This window comes from Gekko japonicus, unplaced genomic scaffold, assembly GCF_001447785.1.
Source record: "Gekko japonicus isolate JY-2015 unplaced genomic scaffold, Gekko_japonicus_V1.1 scaffold1589, whole genome shotgun sequence".
In the NCBI taxonomy this organism is placed as follows: Eukaryota; Metazoa; Chordata; class Lepidosauria; order Squamata; family Gekkonidae; genus Gekko; species Gekko japonicus.
Genome location: NW_015172603.1, coordinates 294,948 through 308,470, shown reverse-complemented (window position 1 = coordinate 308,470; position 13,523 = coordinate 294,948). Strand labels below are relative to the sequence as shown.

General features: G+C 40.4%; 1 protein-coding gene across 1 annotated transcript in view; it reads left to right on the top strand.

Annotated features, from left to right (window-relative positions):
- OXR1 (oxidation resistance 1) overlaps positions 1–13,523 on the top strand; it is a 75,883-nt gene that overhangs the window by 6,117 nt on the left and 56,243 nt on the right. Inside the window, 1 exon segment of the mRNA XM_015421591.1 lies at positions 6,214–6,296. Coding sequence (XP_015277077.1) covers positions 6,214–6,296 — 83 coding nt within the window.

Genomic DNA, 13,523 nt, shown 5'->3' with positions numbered 1-13,523 from the left:
GGAGTGTAGTGCAGCAGGGCAAATGATAAGCGAGGACCTTTTCCCCAGATATGTGAATGTTTAAGTTGATGAAACTTACATGAGAAGGACTTGAAAGTGGTGTTCTTTGCTCCACCGTGTTCTGAAGTAGTACAGTGTGTTCCACTGCCTGCAGCATGTGACTGTCTAAAGCAAAGCAAAAAGGCCTTGGTCTTGAAGTTTTGTTTTAGTTTTGTTTAAATAGGTTACATGGATCTCATTACCCTTGAGTGAAACTTGTCAGTGCTGCTTCTGTTGTAGCTTTTGAGGCTACTGCAGGTTTGTGGTAAAGTGTTGCTGAATGTAGTTCTTACCTTTCGTTTTGGCAGAGAATGAATAGTTTGTTGCAGTGTAGTTAGGGGTCACTGTCCCACCTGATTTAGAGAAGATCTTGGTTAAATTGAATGTCCCATTTCATTCCCTAAATGAACTCGATTCATTCTGTTTTGTGTCTATTGAGAATAGTGATTCTACCACCATAATAATTTTCTGATACTGTGGTCTGTTGAACACTAAAGTTTCAACCAACCTCATTTCAGTGAGTACAAGTTAACACTGCAGTTTTTTATTTGGTTAGTTACATGTTATTATTATCCTGCCCTCTCCGCAAGCGGGCTCAGGGCAGGTTACAGTCACAAGATAATATCATTTAAATAGTTAAACCCATATTTCTGTTAAAACACAAACCAAATACAATCAGGGTGGATTCGCCTCAACAACGATACTCAGTTTGGGCTGGTTGCATTTTGGCCAGCATTGTCAACAGGCAAGGCCAAGATAGATTTGGATGTCCTCCGCCTCATCCGAAAGCTGGGCAGAACAGCTCTATCTTGCAGTCCCTGCGGGATTGTAACAAATCCCTCAGGACCCTGATTTCAAGAAGGAAGAAGAGATTGGATTTATTCCCTGCCCTTCACTCAGAGTCTCAGAGTGACTTACAATCTCCTTCCTCTCCCCACAACAGATACCCTGTGAGGTAGGTGGAGCTGAGAGAGCTCTGAGAGAACTGTGGCTTGCCCAAGGTCACCCAGCAGCTGCAAGTGGAGGAGTGGGGAATCAAACCTGGTTTTCCCAGATTAGAGTGTGCCCTCTGAGTCCTAACCACTACACCAAATCGGAGCTTGTTCCACCCATGCTGGGGCCTGGACAGAAAAAGCCCTGGCCCTAGTCGAGGCCAGCCGGACATCCTTGGGGCTGGGGGCAACCAGGAGATGTTGATCAGTTGAGCACAACATTCTGCAAGGGACATATGGGGAGAGGCATCCCGAAGATATGCAGGTCCCTGTCTGCATAGGGCTTTGAAGGTTAACACCAAAACCTTGAGCTGGCTCTGGTACTCTATTTGTGTAATGACTTATACCTACATATGTTCAAGACCAATGAAGGGAGAAGAAATGAAAAGCTTTTTCAACTAAGAGCTATCTTGTATGTTTCAATTTTTTGACAAAATCTGAAAGTAGATATGATTGTAGCATGCCTCTCTCCTTAAATTGCATATAAAAACAGATCTGTGAGGGAGGTGGATCTTGTACAGTTGAGGGGTTCCAAACCCTGCTTCCCTTAGACTCACTTCTGCTAGTGAGAGAAGTCAGGGGGAAACCTGCCAAGAAGCAAGCTTTAGGAACCCTGACTATTCAGCAACCACCATCATGGTCACTCCATGGTCATTCAGCAACACCTCCATGGTCACTCCGTGGTCATTCAGCAATACCTCCATGGTCACCCATGCAATTGCCACTTCCAGGCTTGACTACTGTAATTCATTCTTTGCAGGTTTACCCAGTATTTGCGATCTGAACAGGCTGACCCAGAAATTACAGCTGGTGCAAAATGCAGCAGCGTGCCTGCTAACAGCCTGGGACCAACATATCTGAAGGACCGCCTCTTCCTGTATATGCCCCAAAGAGCGTTACGCTCTAAGGATTAACACTTCCTGGTAGTCCTTGCCCCAAAAGACGTCCGTCTTGCCTCAACCAGGGCCAGGGCTTTTTCCGCCTCGTCCCCTGCCTGGTGGAGCATGCTCCCCATTGAGATCAGGGCCCTGCAGGATTTACTTCAACTCCGCAGGGCCTGCAAGACAGAGCTGTTCCGCTAGGCCTTTGGCTGAGGCAACTGACGTCCATATATGGCCTCCCTGAGGTGGTTGTCACTCTGTTAACAGCTACTGGCTATTGCCAGGAACCTCCCACAACCAGGGGATTTTTTTTTGTTATTAGCTGTGGTCACCATTTTAATATTTATGAAGATGCTTTAAATTTTAATGTTATTAACAAAAATTTTGTAGAAATGATGTTGTTACCCGCCCTGAGCCCACTTCTGGGAAGGGTGGGCTATAAATATGAAGGAATAAATAAAATAAATGGCTGCCTCTTACTAGGATTACCAACTGTCTGGGGGGGGGGTTAGAATGTCGTGTCCCTTTAATATTGTTTACCAACTTCTTGTTTCCACACATTAAGCTTCTGTTAAAGAGACAAAGGCATTTTCTCCAGGCCTGTTGGCAGCCTCATCTCTCACATGCTTCTTTGAAAATCCGACCTCTTATCTGTATACATGTTTGCAGAGTTGTGCTTAAAGAGACTGCTGCACTCAAGGTTTGTTTGCCCACAAGGTTAGGGTTTTAAAAAATTAAAAAGATCAGGGAAAGCTGCTTGTTAGAATAGTTTTCTGACATGGTGAAGCAAACTTGTGCCATGGCACTGGAAAACTCATACTTAATCTTGTGTGTTAAAACTGTGTGAGTTAAAAGTGTTAACAAGCACTCTGGAAATCAACTCGCACATTAAATACGGCATTGTGTAACTGGTAATTCTTGTTTCACTGGTTTGGGTGCTTTTCTATTTTGATTAGTCTTGATGTTCACATTTACAACTCAGTATCAGTATTATTGTCTTTTTTTAAAAAAAAACAACAACAACCAACACTTACGCTTCTCTGAAAATAATGTCACATGGCACTAATCTGTACAGATATGTAGTGTGGTTGAGGATCAGTATTGTGCCACCTTGTCTCTGGGATGTCTTTTTCAGCAATGGACTTTTTGCATCAGCTGGATCTTTAGACACCTTGCAGAATATTACCCATCACCCAAAAGACACTGAAGCAAATTAAACAATTTGCTATACCTGTCTTCGGCCATGTAACAGATAAACAGTGAAGGATTTTCCAAACTGTAACTGATTCTCTCTTATAAGTCGTCCTCCCACTCAAAGGCATTTTCCTTATTTAATCAGATAATTTATTCCCAACTGTGGCTGATAATATTTCATCTTTGGAGAAAATCACCATAATTATTATAAAGGGGATGGGTGTTTTGTTTTTCCTTTTCAGGCACAGTGACTAAAGCTCTTTTTTCTCACGTAGGCCTCGGTCACACGGGAGGTTTTGGCCCGGAAGAGGGACGGATCGGGGGCGCAGCAAACGGGCGCGATCCCACCGCAACATCTGGGAATCGGCGTGCACCCGTTCCCGATCCGTCCCTTCAGAACGAAAATGCGGTGCAAAAAAGAACCTACTAACTGGTAGGACTTACCTGAAGCACCGCAGCAAGCACGGCCGTGAGATCGCCGGTGCGCTCGTCTGCAGGAGCAATCGAGGCTCCCGGCCGAACTGCGCACGTGCAAAAATGTGCAGCTCGGCTGCCTCGCTCTCCTTTCAGTGGCTCCCCCCCCCCGGCATCTGATCATGCCGGGGAGGAACTGTGCGGCGGCTCAGGGGATCTGTGTGATCCCGCCGCTGCGTGTTTCTTTTGGCCGTACTTTTTCCCCCGTGTGGCAGGGGCCCAAGTTTCCATAATGGAATGAAATAACATCCTTTGGATAACAACTAATCTGTGGATGTTTTGGAGACATGAAGAAAAAGTATTGGTAGAAAGTATGAAATCTGTACTAATGGGATGAAATCTTCACTTATTTAGTTAGTTGGCTCCGCCCCAAGTGTAGTTAGGTTCTTTTAATTCTCTGGGCTATCCCTGGGTTTTATATGTTTACTGATTGTGACTATGTACTTGTCATATTTTATGTCAATTTTATGTACCTATTTTACCCCTTTTGCATTCTCTGTTGGTCAAGACTTCAGTCATATAGACCCATAATAAATTGAAAATTGAAAAACATTTGTTTGCCACCTTTCTGCCCAGTCAACCCTGAAAAAGTGCATATAGATAAAATCAGCAATAAAAAAACAAGCAAGGAAGGATCAGAAAAGGTATCCTGGACGGAAAGGAAAAGTCTTCGTGTACTGTCAGAAGTGATCCAGGGAGTTGGCTGTTACAGCCATGTCGTTTGATTAAAAGGTTATGGGATTTCAGTGACTTTTGTCTTTTGGATGATCTCGATGTTTTCTTCTGCACATCTGGTTCTTAATGTGGTTGTGCCTTTAGCACTTCTGCCCGGTGGGAAGTTTCTACTTTGCTTTATCCTTTATTCAAAATGGCTATTCTGTGGACAGGTATCTTCTGCAGACATGTGGGTAGGAATAGAGAAGTGGCAAGTGCCTAGTTGCCTAGATGTTCAATGTTTGGTGCCTTAATACTTACCAAAATATTTTTAAACATTAGGAGGGTCACGCCACACAGCAAAATGATCGGAATGCTATATTAGTGAATACAGAGGTAATTGCTTCAAATCCCTAAGTCCTGAATTTCCACAAAACTTAAAAATTATCACTGGATAAGAAGAAGAAGAGAAGAAGAGATTCGATTTATACCCCACCCTTCACTACCCGAAGGAGTCTCAGAGTGGCTTACAAACTCCTTTCCCTTCCCCTCCCCACAACAGACACCTTGTGAAGTAGGTGGGCCTGAGAGAGCTCTGACAGAAACTGCTCTCTTTCAAGAACACCTCTGACAGAACTATGGCTTGCCCAAGGTCATCCAGCAGGTGCAAGTGGAGGAGTGGGGAATCAAACCCGGTTCTCCCAGATGAGAGTCCACGCACTTAACCACTACACCAAAGGGCAGTCTCTGCATTTTTTGTACATTCTTTCAAGACTACGTGCGTCAGAGTTTAATGCAGGCCTCTATATCATGTCATGTATCTATCCAAAGAAGTGAGATTATGACTCATATTGAAATAAAATGTTAGTCTTTAAAGGTGCAACTGGACTCTGTGATGGGACAGGGAAATTTAGTGGAAGGTGTATTTTCCTCCAGTTGCTTTCTCAGCTCAGCTTGTGGTCTGTGTGTATGTTAATTTATCCTGAGCTTGAATTGGGCCTCTACCCAGTAGGAAGTGGCTGAAGGACCAGTGCGAACCTCTTTTTAATGAGAAATCTTAATGTGTATTTCTGACACAGGCTGCGTAGGCATGCTTTGTTTCCCCCAGCATGCTTATTCCCAGATCCAGCACAAGATGAACTGTCTGGTCTATGAATTGGAGGTGGGGGAGAGAAGAGTATGAAGCTAGGGGGGGTTGTTTTTTGCGTGTTTTAAAAAGCCTGTTTGTGAATCCAGTTACCACTGCATTTACTCCAATCATGAATTTGCTTGTACGTTTTGAGGAATGAATAGGAGAAGGCAGAAGAAAGACAGTTGGGGGTGGGTACTGAAAGAGGAAAGGCTTCTTAAAATAAATATTTTTAAATTTGTACCTATGAGTAGATGACAGGTCCTTACAAATGTACAGTAAGTTCTGAATCATGCAAAATAGTAAGTGGAATTGTGAAATGTATGTTCTAAAAAGAAGCTCTTAAAAACTATAACTCTGCTGCAGTTGAATAATTGTACTTACTGATCCGGTTGTAGTATAATGGGGACTTTTGCTTTTGTGTACAAAGTGTTCACATGTTGTATTTTAGGGGGGGGGGCATTGCTTGAAACTTACTTTGGAAATGGTGCGTAGTCTACTGCAGATGACAGGCAGATCCTGTGCAGCATAGACCTAATCAAACATCTTAGAATCGTTCTAACCTAGCCCTGTGCAAATCTTCCCTGTCCAGTGATTTGTGAGTTGATAAAACCCAGGATGCTTGCAGGTACTTATATACATTCCCAGTTGTTGGAGCTATTTATACTGGTCAAATTCTTAAAGCTGAGCAGCGAGTTCCCTGTTAGGCTGAGAACGGAGTCACAGGGTATAAGCTGAGTAACTGGTGAATTAGATGTCTGCCCTCAGGGCTGTAGTCAGCAGCCTGTGACAATACTAAGAGGGGAGAGAAAAATGAATGTAATGCATGCCTTGCCTCAATTTTTTCCAGATACTGGTCAGAAGAAGACCCTAGACAAGAAAGATGGGAGGCGAATGTCTTTTCAAAAGCCTAAAGGGACTATTGAATACACAGTAAGTTATTGTTTTGCTATGTACTATACAAGAGTAGTGTTTAAAATGCAAAAGCTTTAACAGTGTTCTGAAAACTAAGAAAAAGAATCAGCCATATTACCTTTTGTTTGTTCAGTCTGTAGCTCTAGGCAGCAGCCCATCACCTTAAATGGATTGGTAGGAATACTGTTTTGAGTTTTCTTTTCAGGAAGGATATCAAATAATGCTGAAAAGGTAGAGTTAAGCTTTCCAGTATTCCTGTGGGTGTTATGCAAGCTGTAAATAAAACTGTAAGTCAGTAGAACATTCCTTTTGAGGCATCGATCATTTTACTTCCGGAAGCAAAAACAGATTTTCAGAATACCCCTGCTACCTGTAAAGCTTTCAGCATTGTTGATGGTCCACTGAATGCAGGTGAACATGATGTTAGTAATGCCTTTAAAAACATTCTTGTCCTCTTCTGATAATTTCTGTTGATTTATTGCAACTTCAGAGCATAGCTCTGTTTTTCCCAGCACTATCTGAAAATGGAGCCTTTCTATAACTGTTACGTTCTTCAAATGACCCTCAAACAGTGCTGCAGTCAGCGTTTTGTGTTTCTGGTTACTAGGGGAAACTGAAGTGACAAATGTTTTGTTTCATATCATCTACATAACTAGGACTCTGAGTATATAAATTTAGATTGGTAGGACTATAAATCAGTTATTGTGATTTTTGAAATGTGTTGAAATAAAACCCGTACTCTGGACTTAGTATATAGCAGTATATCTGGCATTTAACCTATGTACATAATAGATGTTTTTGTAAATGTCTAACATTTACTGCTTTCCACTTTGATGCTGTGCTGCCAGCTTGCTTTCATTGGCTGGAGTTCCAGAAAACTGACCAGTGCAACTGTGAAATGCAATTACTAGAGAAAATAAAATGATGCAAATTCAGACTATCACATTTTTACATTGACCAGAACAGTTTTGAATAATTAGTAGTATGCAGCTTTTCTTCAGGGAGTCTTTATTTAATATAGTCTGTGTTCTGTCTTTATGAATAGATATGTGTAAAATAACAGAAGTAACGTGGTTTAGAATTACTATACTTTGCTGTAGCTAGCATACTTGAACTATGTTTGGTAAATCAGTGGGGGGTGGTATATATTTCAGTGAACCATGCCCTTTTAATATTATGTTCAATTAGACAATATTGTGTCACCTGATCTTTTATTACACCAATTTGAATAGTTGTGCAGAATTTGCAGCATTTAATATATACATGTACAATTTTATTTATGTTTTATTATGTGCATGAACAAGCTCTGTGTAAGTCTGCTGAAGAATACTTAATATGGTGCTAAATACAGGTTGAATAGTAATTTAGATCCTCAGATCGTATTAATTTCATGATTGCCAACTTAATGAGTGCAATGTATATGTTCCAGCCTATAACAATATAATAAAAATGTTCTTTTTCTGTAGACTTGTCAAAAGCTTCTGTCAAAAAGCATCAGTAATGCACATTGTTGCAAAATATTTACTTCCCCTATTTTTCTTGTCCCCTCCCACACACAGTAAAAAAAATTGTATTTCTCACAACAAACTTGTAAAATAGGTTAGACCAGAGTTCTCCAATGTAGTGCCCATTAAACACCACCCCTCACCAAGTGTTTTTAGGAAGTTGATGGGGCCAAATGGGGCTTTTGCCTAGAAGGGCTTCTGATTGGCTGTGCAGATATGTAAAATTGCTTTGAAAGCAGCTGTCACCACAGCACAAGTGTCTCCACTGTGTGACTGAAGGTAAGCTGTGTGTATGCCAGAAAATGTTTTTTTAAAAATATGCTCATTGTAAATCTTGTTAAGCAGAATTTCTGCCTGAAATGTTGATGATTTACTGTAGAGTTATGACTAACCTCAAACTGTGACATTTTTGGTTGGCTCCACCTCTTGCGGCAGCCATTTTGTGGTTGCACCAGTCACCTGTGTTAGAATTCCAAAGGTGCCCTCAGGCTCAAAAAGTCTGGGAATCCTTAGGTTAGACTGAAAGAGAATAGCTTGTTCAAGGTTACCCAGTAAACTTGATGACAGAGCAGGAATTTGAGCTCAAATATCTCCAGTCCTCATGTGTCCTGTTTAAATAGGCTTCCTTTATTCTTAAGAAATTAATATAAATTTCAAAGTATAAGAATTATTAAAATATCTCTCTCCTCCCAGCCACTGTACTTGCTTTTCAAACAGAAGGACTGTCTACTAAGTAGAATATCTTCTGAAGAAGTACTCCTTGATGTTTTATCTGGTAAATAATGGAAGTGTTCAACATTGTTGTTCCAAGCCTATGCTTGGAAAGTTCTGTTGAGGGAGGGTTTGAGTTCCTGAAATTTTCTTAACAAAATATAATTCCAGGTGTCCCCCCCACCCCGACTCCCCGAGTAATAATTTATTAATTAGTACTGGGAGATTTTGGTGGCATATTTTGTTGTTCAGCTCCGAAAATAGAGAGAATGTAATTTCTTACGATAAGCGTTATGATTAGCGATCACTAAATCAGATCATCCAGTTAGTCACATTTAATTATCAACAAAGAAGCATTCATGTTCTGATTTGGAAATGCTGTCAGTGTTCATGCTTGTAATCTATCATATTTCTTGCTTTTTCTTTTGCTTTGAAGCTCCATTTGCCTTAATTAAATCGTAATCCAGTAGATCTGGTACTTGAAGAACCTCCAAAAACAATTGTGCGTGCAATGTGTGGATACATATGGGTGGACATGAGACTTTCAATTAAGGTTGCTGTGTTCCGGGAAAAAGCTGTAAATGGAAAGCAGCAGCAACTTCTGAATGTTATTAGCTGATAAAGACTTAGGGTCTGCATCAGAAGAAAAAATGGCAGCCCTTCTTCCATTCTGGCGTTGACTCCAGTGCCTCATTCTTGTCATTTGAAAGTTCTTGGCCTGTGCTGCCATCCTATAGTGATTTGGAAAGATATGGTCACTAATCAAATTTGAACAAAAAGTTGGCAAACTGTATCTCTTTAGGCCAAGAAAGGTCCTGCAGAATTTAAAATATCTTTGAGACTATTTCCATGTGTGCTTTTGATCAATATTCCAGGGGATCAAAAAGCCGCCCTGAGCCTACGGGGAGGGCGGGTTAAAAATCTAAATAATAAATAAATAAATAAAATAAATATTGTCTTTATCCGGCAAGTTGGACATGTAGATGATGGTGGGTGTAAGGTCTGACCTGGGAATTAAAAGTGTGATCCATTCTGGATGGGGTTACATTCTCTTTGAAGAAACAGGTCCGTAGTGTGGGGGTGCTCTTGGTCCCAGGCCTTCTGCTCAAAGGGCAGGTGGCAACTGGGTCCAAGAGTGGCTTTCACCAGCTTTGACTGGTTACCCAGCTGCAATCTTCCTGGATGCATTTGATTTCCTGTATGTGGCTATACACACCATCGGGCAGTGATTTATCCTGACCTGGCATATAGAGAAATATGGTCCACTAAGATAAGCCATCTGGATAGTTATCGTCAATGGTCCTAATTAACAACAAAGAGAGATACATAGTCTATGTAAAAATTACCATAGAGTTTTTCTCAAACTCTAGAGCATCCCCCCATGCGACGTGCCCTGTACGATGATGTCACCTCTGGGAGATGTCATTGTGCCAGGCATGTTGGTATGGATGGGGCTTTTTGGGGGCGGGGCTCCTTGAATCCTAGTGAACCCCCACCCCTATTGGGGGAATGGCAACCCTAGCACCAAAGCTCTGGAACTTTCTCCCCTGGAACATTCATCTGTCCCCTTCTGTTGCTGTATTTCACCAGTGGGTGAAGACTTGTTGTTTTGTTTGGTATTCTCTGAATAATCCCTCATTCCTAACCAATGTCTTTATGTTTTGTATGTATTTTAATTCTGTTTTTTAACTCTTTTTAAACTTGTTTTAATGATGCATATTTTATATATTTTTATTATAATGGTTTCATAATGTGAGTGTGTTTCTTTTAAATTATTAGCCACCTTGGCGGCCCTCATAAGGGCAGAAAGGCAGGATATAAATTTTGTAAGTAAATAATATATAGAGACACTATGAATAAATATATAGAGTCAAATACAGAAGAACAACCTTGAGCTTCAGGCTATCTGTTGACTGCTTCAATGAAATACTTCTAAAACATATTCCTAGCACTGAATGTTATTTGTAGTTTTTAGAACACCATAATACACTATAGTGACCGCCTGGCCTATGTGATGTGGTGCCTGCCAGCAGGACTATTAGTTTGTCATTCCTTTTCAGGAATTTGCTCAAAATAGCAAATGAGCAATGCAAAGGCAAACGAGCATTGCAAAGGCAAATCACAGAAATGTTACATGTGTCGAAGCCAAGGTAGTCTGGCTGTTAGGCTTGCCAGAATCAGTTTAGGAAGTCTCTAAAAGACATTCTGGCCAGGAAAAATGAGGGGCTGTTGTTGATTCATTTATAGACTGTTTGAAATTTGGTATGCATTTTGTTGTCTACATGTAAAATAGTGAATAAAAAGGGGGGAACTGCACACTCCAAAACCCTGCGCTACCTCAGCATTGGCTATTCCATCTCAGACACAGAAAACACTTGAAAACATAAAACTCACATTTTCATAGTAAATGAAAGTATTATCTGGACAGAAACAATTTCATGGAGTTGAAGTAGGACTAAAAGCCAATTAGTTACAACGTTTGTGTATAAAATGGTCATACTTAGTACTAGAAGAAGAAGAGATTGGATTTATACCCTGCCCTTCACTCCTTCATAAATAAATATCCCCCACTAGAGGTGTGCAATTTTTTTCTCAGTGTTTTCCAGTTTGGATCTATTGGACCACATTTTTTTCCAAGATTCCCTAAAAATCCTGGATCCCAATACTAGTAAAATATTTGGATCTAGAATTTTTCAGGAATCCTGAATTTTTTCAGGTCCAATAGACCCAAGAAGAAGAAAAAGTTGAGGGGGGGAAAGGCAGTGGCAAAGCTGCAAAAAACAGGTGTTTTCGGGCTTTCTTCTGCGGTCCCTTTAAACAGGGCACATTTAAAAGGACTGTAGACAGCCTGGAAAACAGCTGAGTTGGCAGGGAGCAGTCTGCCTCCACATCACAACCCGGTTATTCTTTGATGGTCTCCCATCCAAATACTAGCCAGGGCCGACCCTGCTTAGCTTCCGAGATATGATGAGATCAGGCTATCCTGGTCTAATGATGCAGACTGTGTAAGTTATGTAAAACTTTTTCACGCAACATGTTTTGAATGAATAAAGCCCCTTGTCTAGGAAAGCATTGCAATCATGGTCCAAATAAAGTACTTCGTAGGAGATTCCTCTCCCCCTCGCTGGGAAAAAACTCTTTTTTGAAAACAAACTTTTCATTGCTCATTGCTGTTTATGACTCTGGCTGCAAAACAGTAAAGATAATAAATAAATATTTGTCACTCTTGTAATACCACTACTTTCTGCATGTTTCTCAGAAAAACAACTTGAAAAATAATATATATATATAAAACAGGATTTTAAAAGTGCATAGATGGCCTTCTCTTCTGCAACTGAAAGCCCATATTTCACATAGAATCACATTTTTACTTGATCATGTACTTAAAATTTAATTATGATGATGTCATTGGACAAATTAAGGCTGGGATTAGCGTTTTTATGGGGAAATAATTTTTTCCAGAATTCCCTTTTTTAGATACAGCTATTGTTTCCTCGTTTTTCTCTTTTTCTCTTCTGAGAATTTCTTTTAGATTTCTCTTTCTGGTTTTCTGTTATATCTCTATGCGCACTTTTGTAACTTCAGCACTTGCAATGGCTTTCTTTTATGTCACCACAGGGTGGTCTAGAAAGAGAGTAGGAAGGTTTGGAAACACATTGCCTGCCTCTGAGCATCTGCAGAATGAAACTCTGAAATTTTGCAGAACTTCGCTTCTTGCCCATCTTCTCTGAGTTTCTCTTTTGATCAAAAGACTTGATGGTCCTAAAAGCAAGAAAAGAAATGGATTGTTGGATTTCAGGGAGAAATTGGGTTAAGAGGAACTAAGAGAATTCCTGTTAACACTGTTTGGCATATATTAGCAGATATTTTGCCAAAGCATTGCATTATTTATTTATTTATTTGATTTTTACCACACACACACACACCCAGCGGGGTATCTATGCTGTTTATTTCTGATGCATGCTCTTTGTAGCATAAATGGATACATAATTCTGCTAGGTTGTTGTAGTGCTAGAGAGCAGGATGACCTACATATGTACATTTCATGCAGAAGGAATTTTGGATGACATTTCTAAGGCACCATGGTAAACCCAGTATCTGAGATTTGTTGAGCCCTGACATAAGACAAACTGATGTCAGCACACCGTTGTACAAGAACAGGCTGCACCGCTGTACAAGAATGAAGGCCTTTCTGACTGCCTGAGCTATGCTAACTGAATTGTGATTGTAAAGCAAAACAGTCCAGTTACCTTCAGCATAAAATATTTTCTGTTCTCTGTTCCTATATATATAAGAGTGAATATACTGTAAGCAATACAGACAAAAATATAAGCAGCAAAACTGTAGCACAGACATATTCTTAATAGTGGTACAGCTAAAATTAACTTGTTCATTCAGGGAGAACTCAAATGAGTTGGTTAAACACTGTAGAGATTTACAGCTTTCTGCTTAAGGAATTGGGGGGAAATTATCCTTGATAAATTGATTCAAGAAAGCAGTTGCTGTTGTTCCCTTGGTATTTATTATTTGCACTCATCCTTCCTCTGAGGAGCTCTGGGGCCTTTTGCACTGTGTCCTTGCAACAGCTTCTAAAAGGTAAATTGGAATAAGAGGGAGTGGTTGCCAAAGGCCACCTGACTTTATTCTGTAGCATTCTGTTGGCCCCTGTGGGTCATTTATTTGTACCAAAAGTTTATCTTCCATGTGTCACTTCATATTATGCATTATTAAAATGCTGGCTGGAGTGATGCTTAATGTAAGCAAAATGTTAAGGGCATCAGTGAGTCAGCAGGTAATCTGAAAGTTTTGGCAGCTGTTTGGCAGACAGGTTTTGACCTAAAGTCTTTCGTATAATTTATCAAGTCCTTCCAACAATCTGTGGAAGTGCATCAAAGCATAAGGCAAAATAATTTTCCCTAACTTCCATTTGCAATTTTAATTTAGGTATTTTCATTTTTAAATATAATGTGAAAGCTGCAGCAATTGAAGCACTCCTAACTGATCTCCTGTATTCAAAATTTCACTTTTT